Here is a 25,316-nt window from a genome sequence, read left to right on the forward strand (position 1 = left end):
GTGAGCTTAAAGCTGGAAGAATGGGAGGGGAGGGAACGTTGGAGGGAATTCAAAAATGATAAGAAACAGAATGAATAAAAGAAGCAGACCATGGCGTATACATGTAGATTTAGCCACTCCTCCTCTCTTCTTCCTCTCTGTCTCTACCTTAAATCCGTTCCCCAGATGGAGATCAACCTGGCAGGTCAGATCTTGGTGCTGGACGAGGCCCACAATATAGAGGACTGTGCACGGGAGAGTGCCAGCTTCACCTTGGACCTAAACAGTCTGCTGATGGCCAGAGACGAGCTGGATGGCATGGTCAACCACAACATCAGACCTTCCCACCACGAGCCACTCAGGGCCTTCTGCTATAGCCTGTTCAAGTCAGTCACTTAGATATACATGCACTGTATTATCTGTTCTGCATATCATTAGATATACATGCACTGTATTATCTGTTCTGCATATCATTAGATATACATGCACTGTATTATCTGTTCTGCATATCATTAGATATACATGCACTGTTTTTTTTACCTTTATTTATACAGGGGGAGTCTCACTGAGAGCAATGCTCTCTTTTTCAGGAGTGCCCTGTTCACAATCACACACACATTCATACCTGGAAGCTGACCAGTACAACCACAGTCTGATCTGCTGGCCACTGATCAGCTCCATTGGAGCAGTTGGGGTTAAGGGCCTTGCTCAAGGGCACCTCAGTGGTGGTAATGAGGGAGGGGCAAGCGCTGCCTTTTTTCACTTTCCCCACCCAGATTTATCCTGCCGGTCCCGGGGATTGAACCGACAACCTTCTGGTCACAAGCTCGCTTCTCTAACCATTGGGCCACCATTGCCCAATGTTCTGCATATCATTAGATATACATGCACTGTATTATCTGTTCTGCATATCATTAGGTTCACATTACCATGTTGGGCTTTTGCTTAAACTCTCCTGCTGCTGACTTGATTGAGTTTTGATTCAAGCAGGACTAAACCCCAAAACACTTTTTTCAGCTTTTAACCAATATGGCTTTTGGGGTGATATGTGAAGGATTCTGGTCAAGATCTCCACATTTGAGACCAATCTGTATAATCTTACAATTTTACAAACCCCTATCATTCATTTCAGCAGCATAAGTTCCCTCTATGGGTTCAAACCTGCTTTTTTGTGCCCTCAAATGAATGGGCGATTTGGTACATCGTGACGTCACGGTGGTATTTGCGCGTGCCCCACTCATGTGAAGAAGAAAAAAATTCCCCCCCATGTGATTATTACTGTAGTTCACACGGCATGAGCCCTTTAAGAGCAATGCATCCATGGGTAATCGCCTACTGTAGCTAATATTGGCCGCTAGTTAGTTATGTTACATGGCAGTAAAACGCCACTGAATGACTAAATTGATATAAATTTTAACCATTTCGAGTAACACTGTTTCCATACGGATCACCATATTTGTGGATTAAAGCTTTCAGTAGTAGTTTTGTGCTGATATTCAATATTAAGATGGAAAAATGATTTCATTTTTAGGTTAAAATTCTTGGGACACGATATAATATATGTAAACTGCCAAATTTACGATACTGAATTTTGGCACAAAATATCAGCAACTTTGATCTGAAAATATTGGTAACAGCCTTGGAAAAACCCATATGCAGGGTTCGTGCAAAAGTCGTGAAAGTTAGGAAAATGCTTGATTTTAACCGTCATGTTTTCAAGATTAGGAATATGCTTGAATTTGAATATACTCCTTGAAAAGTGTTTGATTTTCACCATAATCTGGTGTTTTCATCGGCTCCACTCCGCTTCGTGAGGGCGACCATTTGCTCTCAGTGCTCTGAAAGTGCTTGAATTTGACTCTTAAAAAAAGCTGTACAAACCCTGCATATGGTAAATCCCTAATATGTTTACACACATCAAAACAAAACACACTATTGTCTCTGTAAAATGTGTTGATCCTTATAGCATGCATTACAATATAGCAACGGCCAAGTTCCTAACTAAGATTGTACGTTACTAGTCTCTCTACTAGTACGTTATGTATTAGTCCATGAAATTTAGATTCAGTATTATTTTGAATTTGGACTCCTCTTTGTTTGTGTGTGATGTGTATAAATATGAACAGAGGTGGGGATGTGTGTGTTTGTCACGGTGCAGCTGGATGCAGGAGAGCAAGAACCTGCTGTCTGAGCGGGGCTATGAGAGCGCCTCCAAAGTCTGGAATGGCAAGGATGTGGTGGACATCTTCCATGGCCTGGGCATCACTGCTGCCTCCTTTGGCGCGCTGCAGGTAGACCAACTAGCCAGGCTTTAGGCCGAATTCAGACACAATCCGTCACGACGTATTATAGTCCGGCTGTAGTCCGTCGAGGTGGGCGGCTCTCACTTCACCCCCCCCTTTCTGCGTTCTCCCCTTCAAAACAAGCATGTGTGTGAGCGAACCAGGAAAAGACGAGTGCTGAGGCAGGCAGCTTTGTGAAGAAAAAAAATTGGGAAAAAAAGTGATGCATCGATTTAAGATGCATCGAGATGCATCGATAATCGTAATCGAATCGAATCGTAGCCCTCTGAATCGTAATCGAATCGTGAGGCCAGTGAAGATTCACAGCCCTACTACACGTAGCACCTTGACATGTTTCTATTTGGATTCAGATGCATGGTGGCCATCAACAGCGTTGTTTTCTTCTTACCCACTCTCTCTCTCTCTCTTTGTCTCTGGCAGAAAGACTTGGCAGCAGTGTTGGAAAAAGAGGAGCGCGTTGTGTTGCTCAGTGGTAAAGAGGACGCAGTTCAGGTCCCGACCATCAGCTCAACCACCGCCTCCGTTCTCAAAAGCATCTTCATGGTGCTGGACTTCATCTACCGGGACAACTGCAGGTCAGAGACAACCCGACAAGTTAGCCATGACCCATTTGACAAGAACGACGTCGAAATGTGTTCCAGAGGCATGCTTTGGAATGAGCGGTACCTCCGGTCTGCTCTTGTGTGTCCGTAGGTTTGCTGAAGACTACCGGGTGGCTCTGCAGCAGAGCTTCACTTGGACCAACCAGATTCAGCCCGATGTCCCCGACGCCCAGGGCTTCTTCGCCCGGCCACGCCACCGACGACGACAGAGCACCCGAGTCAAGGCCCAGGTCCTGACGCTCAGCTTCTGGTGCCTCAACCCTGCCGTGGTGAGAGCTCAGGCCTGGAGGACACTCCGTGTGGGCCAGATTCATCTACATACTGTAGAGACAAAGATGAATCTCACTTGGCAGGGTCTCATATCCGCTTCCCCCACAAAGTGCCACATTTCTCTAAGATAAATCACAGGAGCAACAGGCTTTCTGGGAAATGTGGTTTTAATTTTGAGAACCGCCAGCACAAACCATACCAAGGCTCAAGCCAGTGGTCCATCTGATAGAGGCTACCAAACATGTGATTATTTTGATAATTAGGTCCTACTTTTATCAATTTCAGCCAAACTTTTGAAAATTCTGCAATATTCCATGTTTTACAGTTAATTCAATTTTTATTACCAAATGCCATGATTCCCGTCCGTTTTTTCCGTTTTGCGGAAATCATATGGCCCTGATGGAATAGCATTGAAAACAGGTTGGGTGGCATTTTTATGAAAAGTCTATATTGTTTTGGCTGATTAAAAGTTCAAAGACTTGACTAGTTCAGACACTGTGACTAGTCATTTGGTTTAGGGATTGTTGTGTATGTTGCTTTACATGGCACATCCATTGAAGCCGACTTGACCACACCGAGGCACCATGGCACCCGCTGTATTGAATATTTCCATGGTGATATGGTTTTGCTGTTGAAACGCCCCCCATGAGTTTTGTTCTATGTGTTTGCGTCCATCTCCCAGGCCTTCTCTGACTTGAGTAAGTCGGTGCACACCATCGTGTTGACCTCTGGTACCCTGTCACCCATGGGCTCCTTCTCCTCGGAGCTGGGGGTGCAGTTCTCCATCCAGCTGGAGGCCAGCCACGTTATCCACAGGTCCCAGGTCAGTCCGTTTATCACCCTCCATCCAGCTGGAGGCCAGCCACGTTATCCACAGGTCCCAGGTCAGTCCGTTTATCACCCTCCATCCAGCTGGAGGCCAGCCACGTTATCCACAGGTCCCAGGTCAGTCCGTTTATCACCCAGCCTCTGGGGGGAAAACGGCTGCTGACACATTGTGAGGCAGTCTGATAGAAAGCATGATAGTGGAAAGATCATAATTTGTATGTAGTGAGTGAGTTATCAAGAACACTGTTATCTGATATCCTTTATTAAAGACTGATAACAATACCAGTATTTTTGCTTTCGGGCTGCTGAGAGCTGATATTTTGTTTCAATGGTCATTATCTTTAAATTTGACCATTTTCATGCCAACAAAACAACTACACTATACAGTTCTATAAACTAAAATGATTGCTAATTTATATGCTAAAATGGCGACCCTTCCTCAGATTTGTCCAACTCCCTGTCCACAGGTGTGGGTGGGCACTGTGGGTTCCGGGCCCCAGGGCAGAAAGCTGTGTGCCACCTTCCAGCATGCAGAGACCTACACCTTCCAGGACGAGGTGGGCGCTCTTCTGCTGCACATTTGCCAAGTCGTGTCCAAGGGGGTGCTGTGCTTCCTGCCTTCCTACAAGGTAAATAAGCCACCAGAAACATGAAGCATAGGCCATGAGATGAGCGGTGGAGTGACATAGAAAGGATGTATTTATTGTTCCTGAAATCAGAGGGGGGACTCACTGTGGATTGGTGTCTTGGTGTCCATCACGCCTGATGTCTTGGACCCATACCGTGACATTGACCTGCATGAAGTTTGGTTCACGTATCCAGCTATGCTCGTGTAGGTGCAGGATTTACTCGGCCGACACTGTAGGCTCCTGTAGGCCCTATAGGATCGGCTCACCCTACCGGAAGTGCCCGGCTCGCGGTCCACAACTACAGATGAAGTTAAACTCCCACAACATTTATGATAAAAAATTAAGGCTCATGTTTATGAGAAAATGGTCCTGTAACACTTGAATCATGACCATTGAATGTGTGTATGATTCATACCTTTTATGTCTATCATGTCTGATAACATCAGCAGCTTAGCTTGTTAGCTAATCTAAAGCTGTCGGCCATTTTGCTAACGTTAATCCCACGTGCCTGACGTACAGCCAATCACAATGCGTAGCCTATCATTGCCCTCAACGTCCACCATTTTGAGTCCCTTGTTCTTGGCCCTAAGGCATTTTCTTTTCGTTTACTGATTGGCCCAAGTCGTGAGTTCATTTGTACAATCAACCAATAGGGGGTGCCATAAATAACTAGAGGCCCCCTTGCTCGCATCGCACCCATTTTAGAACTCAACCTTCATTTGCATGTCAATACACCCCTGTCATTTTTCGTGACTGCATCTTGACAGAGATATAAACACCTGGCAAAGGACTCAAAACGCCTTCTGTGGTAGTTCCTGCTACAATAGGTGTCTCCAGGACCACATTTTGCACACACTCACCACAAGGTGAAAACAATACCAGCCCCGCCAGGCGTGGCTGGTAATAGCAGAGCAACAGATAACGCAAATAGCCCTACAAAATGCACTTGTATCATGAGACTTGAAACTCTTTGACATTTTTGTAACCTATATACAGCTGTGTGATATTGTCACTGACTGATGGTCCACTTTGGGAAATAGTAGCCTTTGCCTTTGGTCACATGGCTTTTTATATGCATCAAAACCCACATAAGGTAGTGGATGAGAGATTATAATATTCAAGTGCTGGTTCGGGGTGGATGCTTCACTCTTGGTCCTATTCATTTTCCACATGTTGCCACTGGGAGGAGTAAGAGACCACACATTGGCGTCAAGGCCACTGCTTGGTTGGATGTCTGAAGAAGATGGTTAAACATGCGACTCGTTTCATGCAAACAAATGGCAGTTTTTCAAACCATAGGACGGTGAGCAGATCCCGTTGCTAATTGCCAGCATGATGGTGTCATATTGTTACAAGAGGTCATTACTAATCAATAGGGCTACTTGTCAACGCTGAGATGCCACCATCGTCCTCTCACAACTGTCTCCTCTTTCAGTTAATGAGGCCTCTTCTAAGAGCCCACTGATAGACACTTTGTCCCCCTTTGTTTGTTATGCATTTTTCTCAATGAATAATTAATTTCCACTCAAGCTCGGGTTGTCACATCAACTTACTAAGGGCCAACTGGATTTCATGTACCGTGTGTGTGTGTGTGTGTGTGTTTGTGTGTGTGTGTGTGTGTGTGTGTGTGCGTGTGCGTGTGCATGTGCATGTGCGTGTGTGTGTGTGTGTGTGTGTCCATGGTACACATATTACATTATATTATGTAGCTATAATGAAATAGAAATGGCCAGATAAACTGACTTCCTTAGCTTGCCAGCATCAAGAGCGAGCTTTTGATGTGGAAGTGTTTTGAACTCACAGTGAAATGAAAAACGTATAATTTATCAATAAACCCCCCCCCCCCCCCCTCCCCCATTACAAATTTAGTAGTTTCCCGCATTTCCGTCGCGTAAAAGTGTCAACTTCGCATCGTGTCACAAGACACAGTAAGTGACAGCAAAACCCTGTTTCCTTTTCACAACACACCACACCACGGTTGCAGCGTCCTGGTGGTGGCTGGCTGCTATGTATTCATTTGGAAGAATCCCGAAATCTGCGACTGGCGGCTCCAGATTATGTGCAGCTGTTTTTGAACAATCCCTTCCTGTTGTCGTCCCACCCCGACATCCTGTTTCAATCAGAAATATGTCACATTACGGAAAGCGGGACCCCATTGAAACGTTTCCCTTGTGACTTTAAAACCAGTCAAGGTCGGTTTTAGAGGATTTTTTTTCCATCAAATCATCGCCATCCAGTCGTGAAATTTTCTTTTTGCCTTTTTCACATCTGCACATTTTGTGTTTCGCTCTGTGATCTCTCTGCGAGCCTCGTCTCCTTGAGATCCAGTTACGCTCGCTAACAGCTAATGACGCCGCCCGGCATCCAAACTGTCAAGGAAAGCTAAGACTCTTCCTTTTCCACATTTTCTCATTTTCCCCTTTATTTCTGTCCGCCTGTGACGCCAGCCGAGGAACAACAGTGAGCTGTGGGATATTATTTTTTTGTATTATTGATAGCCATGTTGGAGTCTCCTATCTCTCTGTGTGTGTGTGTGTGTGCTGATGCATTAATATTTAATCTACAGTCAGCTCTTAAAGATGAGGAGATGAGGGGATATGAAGGGCTGGGCTATTAATTGGAGCCCATGGAGGGCTTGTTGGTGCCGCTGAGTCCCGTCTGCCCCGCCACGCGGTGTGTGTGTGTGCACGCGTGTGCATTGGTGTGTGTGTGCGCATGTGTGTGTGTGTGTGTGTGTGTGTGTGTGTGTGTGTGCATGGGTGTGTGCGCCTGGCAGTGGGAGAGAGAGGATAGGTCATCTGCAGACGTCCCTCTCTCTCTCTTCAGTGTGTGTAGGTGATGGTTATCAGCCCCACACACACACACGCACGCACACAACGCTGGCCCTGCTGCAGACATACAGCGCATAGTGAGGCCAACAGACCAGCCAGGTCAAAGAGGTGTCCCTCAAGGCTGTGTCTGATGCCCGCCCTCAGTTTTACACACACACACACACACGCACGCACACACACACACACACACACACACACACACACACACACACACACACTCACAAACACACTCAGTCAGCTCACACAGTGGGTTGTGTAGCTTCATGGAAATACAAACTAATAGTATATATATATATATATATATATTTTAGATATTGGTTTATGGGTCATTTTAGTTATGAGTAGGGCTGCACGATCTGCAAAAGAAAAAAAATCTGAATCATGATGGCGATATGAGTCATTATTTTAGTGGGAATGCTTTTGCATTTCATTTTCACTGAAAAAGAAAATCTAAATAAACACTCACTGTATACTGTACGTATAAAATGTTGATGTGATTTTGACTGGTGTCTGTACCAACTTAGTGCCCTTACTGTATGCTGCCTGGGTAATATGACTCTCTGTAGCAGCACAATGCTTCATTATGGGTATGTTGTGAGTGGGACACATTTGACCTTTTGACTCCAATTGCAGCTGCTCCAGCAAAGTGGAGATTGCACTTGTGGCCATATTGCCATTTCCATATTGATTTGATTAATTTGTGCACCCCTATTTCAGAGGCCCAAATGAGCTGTTCCAGCTTCAGGATCGTTTCCATCAGATCAGGTGTTGCAGTTTTGAGCATCGCTCATATTTTTGGGGGGCGGGAGGGGAGGCAATAAGGCCAGAATAATTAATCTACTTGTTGTATTTACCTTTTCTAGCTGGAGGTGTAATGTCCCAGCATGGGTGGGTGCACTGCAGCTAAATGAATGTGAAGGAAACTCTGCAGTGTTGGACATTAGCACACACAGCTCAATGGGTTTCCATTGTAAGACACACAGACACACAAAGTATGCTCATAATCATGAACACACACACACTCTCGCACGCACACACACGCACACACACACACACGCACACACACACGCGCACACACACACACACACACTTTCCCAGAGAGCCCCGCACGGGTGCTGTGGTCTTGTAGCACTTCAGCCTCAACAGCCCCCCAGTTAATGCCCATTAAAACCGCAGCAGGCCTGGCTGTCTGGTCCCAGAGCCGCCAGAGGAACGGGACCGGCACACCGCAGGAGGCGGACCGACGGGGTTTATGAAGAAAGAGTGGCGTTTCGCAAGAGGTGAAAAAAGATGGCGGGGGGCGGCGGGGGCGGGGGGGACACAAGATGCTTTTAAAGGAGATTAAGATAAGGGCCATTAGGGGTGATGTCGCCTCACTGTCTGTGTGAAGACGCACGCGGCGCTGGCGCCTGGCTCTGCCCGGCACGTGTCCAATCAAAGTCAAACTGGACGGCACGCACTCCAGCACGCACTGTCCTCCTCACGGCCCTCTGGCTATCTGAAGTACCAATCACCCAGCTCCAGATGCACTGTTATCTCTGTGTGTGTGTGTGTGTGTGTGTGTGTGTGTGCGCGCGTGTGTGTGTGTGTGTGCGCGTGCGTGTGTGTGTGTGTGTGTGTGTGTGTGTGTGTGTGTGTGTGTGTGTATGTAATATGTGTGTGTGTGTGTGTGTGTGTGTGTGTGTGTTAGGGATGTTCATTTTGAAAATTTCCCAAAATCGATAATCGGTGAAAATTAACGATCAATTATCGATTATCGATCATATTAATACTTAGAAAATTTTCAATTTTCAATTTTAATTTTTTTTTTTTTTTTTACAAAATGAATGTCTATGGCAGAAAATACGAAAGACAACGTGTTCTCCTCAATGAACTCTTTATTTCAATGTGTCTCCTCTCCAACACTGCTGTCCCCGGCGCATGCTGTGGTGAAATTCCCCATGTTTAAAACAGTTTTGTTGGCACAAAGGCCCGTGCCCAGCCGGAAAACTAGAGACTATATGAAGCTCCACCTCACGTTAGTCGGCTGTGCAATGGAGTGGGGCGAGGAGGAACGAATTCCACCCAAACCTAGTCCAAAAAAAAATAAAAATAATAATAATTAGAAATTCGATCCAAATGCCACAGGATCGATTCCAATCCTTAACGATCAATTATCGATTTTCGATAATTTATGAACATCCCTAGTGTGTGTAATATGTGTGTGTAATATGCGGGTGTATGTGTGCGTGTGTGTGTGTGCGTGCGTGTGTGTGCGCGGTCATTTTGCTCAGTGTAGCATATCCGTCCTGATTGCGAGAGCTGAGATGATGTTTTATATGAGACTTTACAGTGGAAACTTCAGGATTACTGCTGTCTCGCTACGCCGGAGCCGTTTGGGAGGTGGTGCACGTCTTTCAGAAAAACATTCTTTTACACAGCAAATGTAGCCTCTGCCATCCTCTTGTTTGGAGGATATATAACCTGCTGCGACCACAGTAGATATGGAGCGTTTCACAGCACCACTTAACTACCGTAGTTGGACTGAATGACTTGTGTGAAGCTAAACCCAACGCCCCTCCCCGGGCAGCACCTGTCTGTCTTTATGGACGGTAAGTTTGGAAAAAGTCTCTCTAGCAGGAGTTCAGCCTCTGAGGGCCCTCCCCCCCCAACAGAGTCAGGATAGTTTCTATATCTCTCTACTAAATGCAGGAATGTCTGTCTGTGTTTTTATCGCATATCTCGAGAGCCGTTCGTCCGGTCGACTTCACACTTGGCGAGTGTGAAGTCCGGGTTTTCAGTTGCAGGGAGAGAGAGGTAACTTAACTCTGGGTCACGAACCTAACCAGCTCGCTGTCAGCTTCTCTGTCTCCTCTCCTCCCTCTCAGAGCCAGACACCGCTCAGCTGGCAAGGGGTGAGAGAGGCATCGCTCGCTCGCCTCTCTCTCTCTCTCTCTCTCTCTCTCTCTCTCTCTCTCTCTCTCTCTCTCTCTCTTTCAGTCGCTCACCGCTCTCTCGCTCTGTCTCTCTATAGTCTAATTGCAATATAGGTGGCCTACTTGCAATACCTTCACGGCCCACCTGTGGGCCTTTGGAATGGCTGGTTTGGACCAGTGGTTCCCAACCTTTTTTGTCTCCTAAATTTGTTCTATTAAACCCATATCAAAATTTTAGTAGGCCTCTCTAACACATCTGATTATTAAATGCAAATCACACCCCTTTAATACAATTCTGACAGTTTTCAATTGGGAAAAAGTCATCAGTTTTACCGAGATGGTCCTATGAAATTACTTTGAATATTGTTTTTATCATTTTCAAAATAAAATGTAATCCCCAATCTTCCCAAATACCCCATGCAAGCTGCTCAAGTCCCCCTATGGGTATATGTACGCCTGGTTGGGAATCACTGGTTTCGACAGTTATTCATTTCAATGCAAAATTAACAAAAGCAAAATAAATTCTCCCATCTGGGTCCCCGCGACTAAATCTGCTCAAATGGGGAGCCATGGCCTGCCGAGGGTCTATTTGGGCGATACATGACATGAACACGTTGGAGAACTTGTGCTGTAGATCCTCCTCTAAATCCTTTAGGTCTATATTCAGTTCTAGGGCGCACTTGTCTTTTTGAGCGCCTGAGGAGAGAAGAAAGACAAGGCGTATCAGACGGTCTACTTGTGTGGGCAGCGGGCGGTGTTTCTACAGCCTTGCCTTGTCACCACTGGTGTGGCAGGGAGGTGCTGCAGAGCAGAGCAGACACCAGGGGAGCAGTGGCAGGTGGCTCCGTGGCGTGATGGTCGCCGTGATATTTTGCGGCTGAATAATTCAGGCGCCAACAACACGTCTCTTCTTGCTGCTGCGAAACGTGGAGCTCCTGGCTGCATGTTTCATTCATGCCACCCGGGGCCTCCAAAGCCCCTCCATAATTCAGCAGGGCAGCTAGAGGAGCTGCCATGTGTCGACTCGCCACCACACAGCTCACTGACACCAGGGACACCGCGAGGAGATAAAGAGACAGGCCGGATGTGGAGGAGGTGAAAGATGGGGAGATGGTGGAGGTGGGGGGGTGAGAAAGAGAAGTGTACAGGTCAGTGCTTCTCTGTGGCAGTCTCACCACCAGCCTGTCCCGATGGGCGAGAAGATCTGGCCCACTTTACGGTGTCGCTGCTGGCAGAGGCTGAGCGTCGCCAGCCTCCACGCCGAGAAATCACAATTAATTATTCACACTTTGTTGTGCTTTTTTACACCAACATGCTAAATACTGCTGCTCGTTCCATTTGCCGAACTGTGCAGCCGCGAGGTGTCTCACCTCATTCGGAGGAGTGCTGCCTCACACTGTGCAGCCGCGAGGTGTCTCACCTCATTGGGAGGAGTGCTGCCTCACAAAGTGATTGCAGATCAAATCGGTAGCCTCCCTCGCAGGTTGGAAAGCCTGCTTTGGCTATCGTGAAAGTATCCTACTACACTGTTGTAAAGAGGAAAGCCACTGAGCTATATATATATATAGCTATATATATATAGCTATATATGTCGATGGGTAAATCCAGCACACTTTGAACTCTATTTGTGCCTTTTTTGAATGACAGCCTTTAAATCCAATGTGGATCTTCATCAGGTCAGTCAGACCGTCGTTTAACCCATCCATTAACTGCATACCACCTCATAAGCCAAGTACAGTATAGAAAATACAATGTTAAAACTATCTGCAGTACAAAAAAGTTGGATGACTGATTTTCATGGTGGTCCTTAAACGGCTCAGCGAAAAGTATGTTCCCCATCATTTATGATACAACCTTTTAGACCACCTTGATCATCTGATCTATGTCTTGAAATCAATCCGGTGATATTGGGCAATGAATGATTCTAGACCTAGATCATTGATCTCAGCTGTTTTAAGCATTGGACGCTCGTTGATGTTTAGTTTGGCAAGTCTTTTCTTTTGTGTGTGTGTGTGTGTGTGTGTGTGGGGGGGGGGGTACAGGGGGTACATGCATGGTTTTGTATGACCCTGCTTTGGGTGCTACCGCCGGGCTCTTCCTGTCATTTGTGCACCTGAGCGTAAGTCGAGCCTGCAGATTGACATTTTACATCACACTGCAGCCAAACACCAGGCCTGTCAGAGGAGGGCCCTAAATTAATCATGAAGTCTCTGCCCCCAACCCCACCCTCCCTCCCCCCAACCCCCCACCCCACACACACATACGCCGAGACCGGAGGAATGTAATAAACACAAAACAAAATATTTACTTTCAGTAAGTTTGGGATATGGAACTATGGATCAGTCCTGCTGGTCCTTCATAATATCTCTGACACCACTGTTCGGTATTTTGAGGAAACTTTGGAAAATTACGCATGCCATTGCTCCGTTCTGACATTTACCAAATTAATTCAGAAATTTCAGTACATGAGGTCGGCCGTCTGGGTAGTGTAGAGGTAAAGTAACTCGCCTACCACCGTTCAATTCCCGCTAGCGGTACTTCCGGCTTGGCCAGACGTTCCTACAGACACAACTGGCCGTGTCTGCGTCAATTAGCTAAGTAATTTAGTTTAAATACAATTTAGTAACCTTTGCTCGTTACATTATCTGATCGATTGAATGAGTGGAACCATATGGAACCTAGCTATTTTGAAATCTGGGTACAACAAATTAATGGCCAAAATACTTCCCGTATAATATGCACTTCCATGTATTTTTCTACATATGGATCGCTTGCTCTGTTGAAAGTGGTGAGTTCTGCTTTAAGATGATAACTGTGGTAAGAGTTAAGTCGTTATAGTTAGTGTATGTTCAATGCACTCCATTATATTCAGCTGTGTGTAGTTATTTTGTAATGAAGTGTTTTATTTTATTTCTTTGTTGTGTCCAGTTCCCCCTCAACCCGCCTTGTGATTGTGATTTCCCAGAATGATTTTTGACATCCCACAGAGAACTTTCCTGGACTTTGTTACAACCAGCTGATGGTTTTACATGTAGCTGGAGACTGTGGTGGACAGAGTCGCTGAAGCGCCTGAAAGCGCAGCCGGTTTACTTTCAGCGGCCCTTGTTAACAGCTCCCGTGCTGCATTCAACAGTTTTGGCGTCTGGTCTATTTTTTGCGCGAGCTGCGAGCGATTGTGTCAAGCCAGGCAGGAAGTCAGTCAGTACAAGTTGTGACGGGCATGGAGCAAAACTGAGCGTGTCAGTTGTGAACGGCCAGGATCCTGCTCCAGCTGAATTTACGTGTGCTGTGTGTTTTTGAGGCGTAATCGCAATAACATTTGTCAAGACGAGTTCCCAGTCCAGCAAAGTGAAAGTCATCTTGCATTGCATTCTGGGGCTGTTGAGAGTACTGTTGGTGGAGTATCTCTTCCCATTCTATGATAGATATCTCCAAAATGGTGTCTCTAGAAAGAAACATGTTCTCTTCAATTCTGAAGGACTGACACCATTCACCAGTGATGTTTTAGATTGTTGGAAATATTTCTCCTTTTAAAACATACACATTGTCTCAATTTGCCCGTTTCCCCAGTTATCCGATAGAATAATAAGTAGACCCAGGAATGAAAGGTACATCGCCAATAGCTGTTTTTCAAGAGTCTTCAATTGTTTTTAGGGTGGATTTCTCCTTTAATAGTGCAGGCGGCTGCCGGCTCCACTGCCTCTGAATCAGACCCGGTTCTGTCAAGATGAAGGATACAGAAACCGTGTCCGTAATTAAATGGCTGCATCTCAGGCAAACTCCCAGTGATGTTTACTCTCGTGGTCTGTGAGATAAAAGCATTAGCGGCCATTACCCCCCAGCGGCGACCCAACTGCTAACGTAGAGTGGCGCTGGGTTGTGTTTAACCCCCCCCCCCCACTGTTAGGCTTTACAAATTACATCTCGGGGAATATAAACAACTTTGCACGAGGACTCTTTGTGCTTGCATCTGTCCCTGTCTTTTAAGGGCTCTGTCTTTTTTTATTACCAGCTTACGCCTGGGTTATTATCGGCTTACCCATCATTCCAAGACAGACATTAATAGTCGACCGCGCAAGACACCGATCCAAGATGCCGACTTTGCTGACCCCTCCGTTTGATCAGTAAGAGCAACTTGCCTCCAGCCTCGTCTCCTCCTCGTGGAATCGGCTTCTTTCCAAGTGCAGCCTGGCAGATAATGGCTGTCTTGTTTAGTGGCAGATCTACCTAAAGTACATAAACATGGATTATTCATCCCTCGCTCGAGATTGGACTGCAAAGCAATTGCGGGACAAACAGTTTGCCGAGTTGGAGGCGCATGTAAGGGGGGGGTCCTTGTCGATGTAACGCCGCATCTTCAGTCGATGTGTCATGTTTTATTGATGGAAACTTCCTGGCCTTGTTCGCTGGAGGAGGCACCGACCTGATGAAATCTGCCTCGCGCTTCATTTCACAATTGTGAAGGAGTCACACTGGCATGCAAGGAACTACCAAGCCTCTAGCACAGTCTCATGTCTCTATCTGCTTCTATTGTTTTCCTCTGTGTTGCTCTAGCACCGTCTCATGTCCCTATCTGCTTCTATTGTTTTCCTCTGTGTTGCTCTAGCACAGTCTCATGTCTCTATCTGCTTCTATTGTTTTCCTCTGTGTTGCTCTAGCACAGTCTCATGTCCCTATCTGCTTCTATTGTTTTCCTCTGTGTTGCTCTAGCACAGTCTCATGTCCCTATCTGCTTCTATTGTTTTCCTCTGTGCTGCACTAGCACAGTCTCATGTCTCTATCTGCTTCTATTGTTTTCCTCTGTGCTGCACTAGCACAGTCTCATGTCTCTATCTGCTTCTATTGTTTTCCTCTGTGCTGCACAGTCTCATGTCTCTATCTGCTTCTATTGTTTTACTCTGTGCTGCACAGTCTCATGTCTCTATCTGCTTCTATTGTTGTCCTCTGTGCTGCTCTAGCACAGTCTCATGTCTCTATCTGCTTCTATTGTTTTCCTCTGTGCTGCTCTAGCACAGTCTCATGTCCCTATCTGCTTCTATTGTTGTCCTCTGTGCTGCTCTAGCACAGTCTCATGTCTCTATCTGCTTCTATTGTTTTCCTCTGTGCTGCTCTAACACAGTCTCATGTCTCTATCTGCTTCTATTGTTGTCCTCTGTGCTGCTCTAACACAGTCTCATGTCCCTATCTGCTTCTATTGTTGTCCTCTGTGCTGCTCTAGCACAGTCTCATGTCCCTATCTGCTTCTATTGTTTTCCTCTGTGCTGCTCTAGCACAGTCTCATGTCTCTATCTGCTTCTATTGTTGTCCTCTGTGCTGCTCTAGCACAGTCTCATGTCTCTATCTGCTTCTATTGTTTTCCTCTGTGCTGCTCTAACACAGTCTCATGTCTCTATCTGCTTCTATTGTTGTCCTCTGTGCTGCTCTAACACAGTCTCATGTCCCTATCTGCTTCTATTGTTGTCCTCTGTGCTGCTCTAGCACAGTCTCATGTCTCTATCTGCTTCTATTGTTTTCCTCTGTGCTGCTCTAACACAGTCTCATGTCTCTATCTGCTTCTATTGTTGTCCTCTGTGCTGCTCTAACACAGTCTCATGTCCCTATCTGCTTCTATTGTTGTCCTCTGTGCTGCTCTAGCAGAGTCTCATGTCCCTATCTGCTTCTATTGTTTTCCTCTGTGTTGCTCTAGCACAGTCTCATGTCCCTATCTGCTTCTATTGTTTTCCTCTGTGCTGCACTAGCACAGTCTCATGTCTCTATCTGCTTCTATTGTTTTCCTCTGTGCTGCACTAGCACAGTCTCATGTCTCTATCTGCTTCTATTGTTTTTCCTCTGTGCTGCTCTAGCACAGTCTCATGTCCCTATCTGCTTCTATTGTTTTCCTCTGTGCTGCACTAGCGCAGTCTCATGTCTCTCTCTATCTGCTTCTATTGTTTTCCTCTGTGCTGCTCTAGCACAGTCTCATGTCCCTATCTGCTTCTATTGTTTTCCTCTGTGCTGCTCTAGCACAGTCTCATGTCTCTCTCTATCTGCTTCTATTGTTTTCCTCTGTGCTGCTCTAGCACAGTCTCATGTCTCTCTCTATCTGCTTCTATTGTTTTCCTCTGTGCTGCTCTAGCACAGTCTCATGTCTCTCTCTATCTGCTTCTATTGTTTACCTCTGTGCTGCTCTAGCACAGTCTCATGTCTCTATCTGCTTCTATTGTTTACCTCTGTGCTGCTCTAACACAGTCTCATGTCCCTATCTGCTTCTATTGTTTACCTCTGTGCTGCACTAACACAGTCTCATGTCCCTATCTGCTTCTATTGTTTTCCTCTGTGCTGCACAGTCTCATGTCTCTATCTGCTTCTATTGTTTTCCTCTGTGCTGCGCTAGCACAGAGGAAAAACAGGAGAGCATGCACATCTACGAAACGTCAGGTGCTGGACAAATGAATAATAATTAGAAAAACAAATAGAGTCCGCACACTGGATTTTAAAGGCTCCTGGTCAATTTAATAATAATATAAATTGACCAGGAGCCTTTAAAATCCAGTGTGCGGACTCTATTTGTTTTTCTGCACTAGCACAGTCTCATGTCTCTATCTGCTTCTATTGTTTTCCTCTGTGTTGCTCTAGCACCGTCTCATGTCTCTATCTGCTTCTATTGTTTTCCTCTGTCCTGCACATACCCCTGCAGATTAAATGTCTGTTCAGAAGAACCTTGTGCTGCTGTTTGCGTTGAGTACTTGACTTCGTGGCTGCTGTTTCTGCAGGTAAACCAGATAGGTTCACACACTTGTGGACAAGGCCTTAGTGAATACTCTCCTCCTATCTGCTCCTGGCTCAGGCCTTACAGCATGACACCACACCGGTAGCCTGTTGTGAGAAGTTTTCTGCTGACTGACAAGAAGAACTTCTACTTGACCCTTCTGACACGTTTCCGACTCAGTGAAGATGCTCTTTGATTGTGAAGTCATGCTTATTCAAGGATAAAGTCCACACGGTGCAGAGAGACAGGAGTAGGGCTGTGCTGTGTGGAGAGGGCTTTTAGATCACTGCTCCTCCCCTGAGAGTCGCTGACTCTTTGCACTAACGATAGTGCTGCGGCAACAGTGATTTTATTACGTAGGCAGGGGGTTTGAATGAAGTGTAGGAACGGAAGGACATTCAAGCTACATGAGGACAGAGGGGTGAATGATGAGGAGGACAGAGGGGTGAATGAACTTTAAAGACCCCCTAAAGTCACAAATCACTTTTTCTTCTTGTTCCTTCAGTTGGATGTCTGAGCTCCACTGTGCAGAATGATGAATCATCATCATTAGGGCTGCACGATTTATCGTATTTTCATCGTCATCGCGATATGAAAATGCGCGATGAACACATCGCAAACGTCACATGTTATCGCAAAAAAAAAAAGTTTTTTTTACAGTGCACCTGAACACAACACGCAAGATACCGGCTGAATAAGTGTCCAAATGTTCATGTCATTCTGGCCAATACTCCACTTCTGTTATAACATTTCAGTCTGGAATATGGAATATCTTTCAATAATAGTTATGACTAAAAGGCTAAAAGTAATCTCATGTGTAAGAGATGACTGTTCTACATTGAAGTAAAAATGTAAATAATTACCGTAACTTGTTGGTTTTGGATTTTTTTTAGCTTCAAGAGTGCATTTTTGTTCGTATGACCCTCAACACAGGCTTTGAGAATCCCGTGCCACTTACTGATACGTATGCTTAAATTAACACACTCATATTGCAAAATGAATTTAGGCCCTCACTGTAATACTTCAGAAGTTGAATTTGAAGTTCAGCATTAATACATTTGTCATTTTGTGTCTTAGATTTACCTTTGTGTGTTATTGCAATATAAAACTACATAATTGAGAATCGATTCTAGATTCTGGAATCGAGAATCGTTGGAATCGAGAATCGATTCTGGAATCGGATCGTGACCCCAGGAATCGGAATCGGATCGGATCATGGCTTAGCCGGATCGGAGCACCCCTACCCATTAATATTTTTGTTTATAGCTTTTATTTATTTATCGCAGGTCATATCGTCATCGCAATATTGAACAGTGTTATCGCACATCGCAGCTTTTCCTCATATCGTGCAGCCCTAATCATCATGTTATCAGAAGTCTCTCATTGCAAATGAGATGAGATCAGATCAGAAGTTGTAAAACCTATACCTGCATTTCACCTGATCATATCAATGGCTTGTGTTGTACTGCATTATTTTGTAGTTCTGCTCTCTTCATCCTCTCAATGTCTAGAGATAGTTGGACATCTATGTTTATAACATGATATGAATTCCCAGTCTACCCTTCATGATTTGCCCAGATGCTGGACAAGCTGCGAGATCGCTGGAGCAACACTGGCCTCTGGGAGAAGCTAGAGGGACAGAAGACCGTGATCACGGAGCCCCGCGGTGGAGCAAAGACGGACTTTGACGAGCTGCTGCAGACTTACTATGATGCCATCAGGCACTGTGGGGAAAGAGGTGAGACTCAGACAGGTAGAGGTCCTCCACAGTTACTATGATGCCTTCAGGCACTGTGGGGAAAGAGGTGAGACTCAGCCTAGTAGAGGTCCTCCACACTTACTATGATGCCTTCAGGCACTGTGGGGAAAGAGGTGAGACTCACTCACCTCCACTCAGGACTAGCTAGTGGTTTTGCTCCAGGCCTATCACACTGGACAGCCTGTGTGGTGGTGACTATGATTGCAGCTTAAAGGGACACTTCACCGAAAAACAGTGCAAATTTATTTTGCACATGATCTCACACATATCCAAAAAACGTAAACCGTTTTGCAGACATTCATTTAGTTTGATAGTTGTTGAGAGTTGGATTGAGTTAAGTGTGGAGTGGACCAGTGATGTCATGTCATCACAAGACTGTACAGAATAATTCAGTGCCTTCTGGTGACATGAGTGGTCCACACTTAACTTAAATCAACTCTCAATAACTGTCAAACTAAATGAATGTCTGCTAAAACGGTTTACAGTTTTAGGATATGTGTGAGATCTAGGGCTGCACAATTAATCGTATTTTCATCGTCATCGCAATATGAACATGCGCAATAAACACATCGCAAAGACTGCCTGAAACACAATGAATAACAAAAGTGGTTTTATTTACATGCGTCATGCATTCTGACTCAGCATCTGATCATTTTGTCTTGTGTTGTAAATCCAGCGTACACCTTTCCCTTGCAACAGTGCGCTCCGCCCCTCTGCCAAAGCCTAAACACGCTGTGTGTAGTTTCAGTTAGAGTCAGTGTGTATTTCATTTCTTTATTCAGTGGGCATAGGCTATGTTTAGGGTCTATGTTAGCATTATTAAAGCAGAAAGACATAGGAACTGTATAGCTAATATGCATACTTTAATATTTGTTTATTTATCGCAAGCCGTATCGTCATCGCTATATTGAACAATGTTATCGCACATTGCAGATTTTCCTCATATCGTGCAGGCCTAGTGAGATCATGTGCAAAATAAATCAGCGTTTTTGGGTGAAGTGTCCCTTTAAGATACAACAGCGCTGTGCTAGTACTACCGTAAATTCCGGACTATAAGCCGCGGCTTTTTCCCCGTTTTTTGGCCCTGCGGCTTATATAACGGTGCGGCTTATCTATGGATTTTTTCAGAAAAAAAAAAAAAAAATACAAATAAAATCTCTCTTTTTTAGCACTCTTTCTAACTATAAATCCACTTCTGTTTTAATTTCCTCTCTTGCCCTCTTTTCACCACACCGCGGACACTGTGTGCACTGTAAAAATAAACAAAGGTGGTGTTGTGTTATGTTGTTTTGTTGAAATGTTACGGTAATACGGTAAATGGGAGCTTCCTCAAACAGCCATCTCTTTCCCGACAATCCCCTCTGTGCGTGACCCCTTACATATGGTAATTACGGTAAGCAAACGGCCACTCGGCCAACAACTCCCTCCCCCGACTACCAGGAGAAAATCACAAACTTCGGCGAATTCACACAAAGGAAGATCAAGGAATATTCCATCGAACCGGAGCAGATCATAAATATGGATGAAGTGCCTTTGACGTTCGACCTGCCACTCACTCGGACTGTTAACAAGAAAGGTGAATCGTCGATCACATTGAGAACCACTGGGCACGAGAGAACGAATTTCACTTGTGTTCTGGCCTGCTCTGCATCTGGAGTAAAGCTGCCGCCAATGGTGATTTTTAAGCGGATTACGATGCCGAAAGAGAAAATTCCCAGTGGGATATGCCTCAGAGTCAACAAGAAAGGGTGGATGATGGAAAGTGTCATGAAGGAGTGGCTGGCTGAGTGCTACGTCAAGCGCCCTGGAGGATTCTTTCACAAAAAAAAAGCTTTGCTCGTTCTCGACAGCATGAGGGCTCATATAACAGATTCCGTGAAAGCAGCCATCAAGACCACAAACTCCATTCGGGTTCCGAAAGGCTGGACTGCTGCGTGATGATGACGCCGGCACAGCTGGGCGCCTTCAGAGGCTGTTCGATTCCGACACCGACAGTGACGAAGAGGAGTTCCTTGGTTTTGAGAGTGACAACGAAGGAGAGAGGAGAGTGGTTGACGAAGCCACCCTGAACCTGTTCGTTTCCGACACTGAAGTTGAGGACTTTGCTGGTTTCAGTACGGAGGAAGAAGAGGAAGACGAGGATTAGTGACTTGACTTTGACTCTGATTCTGTTTTTGACGCTGCACCTTCACCTAAAAGATGAAGACAAGGATTACGGTACCTGGTTTGATTGTTGACAGCACCTTTTGTTGAAATGTTAATAAATGGGAGCTTCCCCAAACAGCCATCTCTTTCCCGACATTCCTCTCTGTGCACGAACCCTTACATATGGTAATTAAACATCAAAACACCCGCGGCTTATAGTCCGGTGCGGCTTATATATGTAAAAAACAGTCAATTTTGCTGCTGCGGCTTATATACCGGTGCGCCTTATAGTCCGGAATGGTAAGACGGTAATCTTTTACTAAAACATAAAAGGATGTTTTCTTAACATGCAATTAGGGATGTTCATCAATTATCGAAAATCGATAATCGATCGTTAAGGATTGGAATCGATCCTGTGGCATTTGGATCGATTTTTTAATTATTAAAAAAAAAAAAAAAAAAATTTTTTTTGGACTAGGTTTGGGTGGAATTCGTTCCTCCTCGCCCCACTCCATTGCACAGCCGACTAACGTGAGGTGGAGCTTCATATAGTCTCTAGTTTTCTGGCTGGGCACGGGCCTTTGTGCCAACAAAACTGTTTTAAACATGGGAAATTCACACCGGCATGCGCCGGGGACAGCAGTGTTGGAGAGGAGACACATTGAAATAAAGAGTTCATTGAGGAGAACACGTTGTCTTTCGTATTTTCTGCCATAGGAATTCATTTTGTAAAAAAAAAAAAAAAAATTGAAAATATTGAAAAATTTTCTAAGTATTAATAAAATCGATGATCGATAATTGATCGTTAATATTAACCGATTATCGATTTTGGAAATTTTTCAAAATGAACATCCCTACATGCAATAAAAATGGTTAACACGTAATAAAAATGTAGCCTCTAAAGTCATCTCATGCTGTGGTATTGTAACAGATTTACACTACACTTAATCTGAAGTGAGGGATCCGGTGACGACTCGACAATGAGAAACATGAATCGATGATTTGACATGGATAATGACGATAATGTTGAATAGTTGTTGCAGCCCGACTGTAAATTGCCACTTGTGTCTGTTGTGATTGTTGTAGATGGAGCACTGCTGATGGCGGTCTGCAGAGGGAAAGTAAGTGAAGGACTGGACTTCACAGACGACAACGCCAGGGCAGTGGTGACCATCGGCATTCCCTTCCCAAACATCAAAGACCTTCAGGTAAGAAGAATGAATATGGCCTGAGGCATTTTGTGAAGTGTTGTAATTTACCTTATTGTTGCACCCATTTCCCTTCAACCTGTCTCATCGACTATTTCAGTTAGTGTAGTGATTTCCTACATTTCCCAACAAACCCCAGAGAATGTGCCTGAGCAAGCCTGAGCATTTCAGCTGTGGGTTCTATGTGTGATAGAATTTACATAAGGATTAAATATGGATTGAGATTTTGAAATCAAAGCCCCCGTGCAAAAGTTCCCACAAAGCTAAGTGTGGTAACACACTAACATAACATACTAACTTTTAGATATGAAACGTTGTATCAATATCGAAGTTAACATTACATACTGTACTGTTAACATACTGCTATTGCTAACACTGACATCAAAGATGTGTCTGTAGAATGTTGACGTCTTCATTGTTGGTCCAGGTTCTTGTGCTTTGATAAGCATCAACACAAAAAGTTCTGTGATCCGTGAAAAAAGCTCCCAAAGCGATTGTGCTGTCTGGCCCGTCCTCAGCAGATACAGCTGACCTTTATGTTCTGCCTCCCCTTCACTCCTGCTTACCTTCGTGTCAGAGCAGGATGAAGCTGTCACTAACCTGTTCTGTCACTGTGGGAACATGTGTGGCTGATTGACGCTTCCCAGAGCCTCTCACCTGGACCAAAGCTTTCACTTTCAGCTCTCTCTACTCCAGGGGGGAGTGCTCTACCTTTTTTTTAACACTTCTCTTCCACTGGAGGAGAATGGTCTGAGATGGGAAGCCAGTGAAGGTCCCGGAAGAGGGGCGTAGTGACATGAGAGAATTGAGGTTGGTTGAACACCAGACGGGCTGCAGCGTTCTGAATGAGCTGTAGTGGTCAGATGGCAGAGGCAGGTAGCCCGGCCAGAAGAACGTTGCAGTAGTCCAGGCGGGAGATGACAAGTGACTGGACCAGAAGTTGTGAGAAACGGACAGATTTTGTGGATGTTGTACAGGGAGAACCTACAGGATCATTCATTTGCTACCTGTGCTTAGCTCCGCCTCCCTCCCCCCCACATCCTGTCATAACTGTGTCTGCTGTAGGATCAGGTGAGTGAGGTTGATGATGGCAGCGACTAGTGACGCACCAAAATCCCTTTGCTGCTCTAAACTCTGCTCATAAGCGTCATCAACTACGAAAGCGGCCGGCCGTCATTCGCTTTCAACGAGAGCTTTCCGCCACCGTGGCAGCAGCGAGCGGTGTCACGAGATGAGCTGGACATTATGCAAATGAGCAGTGACTCCATTGAAGCAGCAACCAATTAGTTTATTAATCGGTTAAATTAAAACTTTGAGACCTCACAAATTATTTGTTGGCCGTGAAACTGGTCAAATTTAAATGTATTGAATATTGGCAGCACAGAATATCAACTATTGACAGGTTCAATCCCAAAATATCACATGGATCGATACTGGCGTCAGTCTTCCAAAAACCTTTTCGGTCTCATTTAGTGTGACGACTCGGATTGTAAGCCATTCCACAAGGCATCTACATTACCCAAGATAACAGCTGAATATCTGAAATCTAACTGATAATTTGCCAATTGCCAAAACTGCTTATCAAATAAGCCCTCATGGACCATCCTTCTAAATCATACATGGGCAACATACGGCCCGCGGGCCGTATGCGGCCCGCGGGCGCCCCCTGTGTGGCCCGCGATGGAATTGCAAAAAAAAAAAAAAAAAAAAATTTTTTTTTTTTTTTTACAGTGCACTTGAACGCAACATGCAATATACCCGCTGAATAAGTGTCCAAATGTTCATGTCATTCTGGGCAATACTCTTCTGTTATAGCATTTCAATCTGGAATATGGAATATCTTTCAATAATATTTATGACTAAAAGGCTAAAAGTAATCTCATGTGTAAGAAATGACTGTTCTACATTGAAGTAGAAATTTAAATAATTAACTTGTTGGTTTTGGATTTATTTAGCTTCAAGAGTGCATTTTTGTTCTTGTGTGACCCTCAACACAGGCTTTGAGAATCCCGGGCCACTTACTGATACTTATGCTTAAATTAACCCACTCATATTCTGGCTTATTTCAAGAAAAACATTTCGGCTAGTGGAAATTCTAATTGGCTGGTAACTTTAAAATCTAGCAGCCATATTGGCAGGTGGTGAAAAAAGTTAATTTCAAGCCCTGCAGGGAGAGCAGGTGGTGACATAGGAGTGAGTGAGGAAAAGGATCAAATATTGGTGGTTAAGACTGAATAATGACATCACAATTGTTAATTTAAAATGAGTTATTCCTCTAAACCTGGCTTCAAATGCCCCAAATTTTTCGTGCTGGCGCCGTTCAGCCCTCAGCAAAATCTGGTAGCGAGGAAATTTTTTTGTGGCCCTCATATCATCAAAGTTACCCATCCATGGGTTACGGCATGATAATATTTGTTCGGCCCCCGGCAACAATCTGGGTTTCTCATGTGGCCCCCCATGAAAAATAGTTGCCCACCCCTGTTCTAAATGCTAGTATCTATTTCCTTATCCTTTTCTTTTCACCGTCCCTTCTTTGCAGCTTTTTGCCTCCATTCTCCATCTCTGTATTTTTGCTGCTCCCCCCTCTCTCCATGTATCTTCTCCTCTTCTCTCCTCCTCTGTGAAGGACGGAGGCTGTGGCCCCCAGAGGAGCCCTGTGTGGGGGGTGGGGGTGTGTAAGGCCTGTGAAAGCCTGTGAGCTGACTCCATTAGACCGCTGAGGGGATGGGGGACACTGACACTAATGACTGTCAAACTCATGCAGCCAGGCCTGACAGCATGACAGCATGCTCAAACAGCACCGGTACCGCTGCACTACGCTGTCAGAGAGAGGGCAGCCTCTTTAAGCAGGCACATGATAGAAACACACCTTAAAGGAGAAATACACCCTTGAATGCTCCTACACTGTTGGATAACATCAGTTACTTTGCTATTAAGTATTGTAATCTGCTTTTTTGGTGGGGCGTACCCACTTTCCCTCAACCATCCGAACCTGGTGTACTTATACTTACATGATTTCCTACAGTGACCTTCGACACTCGTCCCCCCCACCCCCCCCATTTTGCTCAGAGGCTAGACTTGTCTTCGGCTCACCTCTTA

At 45.1% G+C, this 25,316-nt stretch overlaps 1 protein-coding gene across 1 annotated transcript in view; it reads left to right on the forward strand.

Annotated features, from left to right (window-relative positions):
- The window catches only part of brip1 (BRCA1 interacting helicase 1), a 63,942-nt gene that overhangs the window by 21,712 nt on the left and 16,914 nt on the right, over positions 1-25,316 (forward strand). Inside the window, exons 11-18 of the mRNA XM_083636810.1 lie at positions 166-365; positions 2,138-2,270; positions 2,703-2,857; positions 2,976-3,153; positions 3,837-3,977; positions 4,450-4,611; positions 18,684-18,843; positions 22,096-22,217. Coding sequence (XP_083492936.1) covers positions 166-365; positions 2,138-2,270; positions 2,703-2,857; positions 2,976-3,153; positions 3,837-3,977; positions 4,450-4,611; positions 18,684-18,843; positions 22,096-22,217 — 1,251 coding nt within the window. The remainder of the gene's footprint in view (positions 1-165; positions 366-2,137; positions 2,271-2,702; positions 2,858-2,975; positions 3,154-3,836; positions 3,978-4,449; positions 4,612-18,683; positions 18,844-22,095; positions 22,218-25,316) is intronic.

The sequence above is a fragment of the Poromitra crassiceps genome (genome assembly GCF_964638095.1).
Source record: "Poromitra crassiceps genome assembly, chromosome: 5".
NCBI lineage: Eukaryota > Metazoa > Chordata > Actinopteri > Beryciformes > Melamphaidae > Poromitra > Poromitra crassiceps.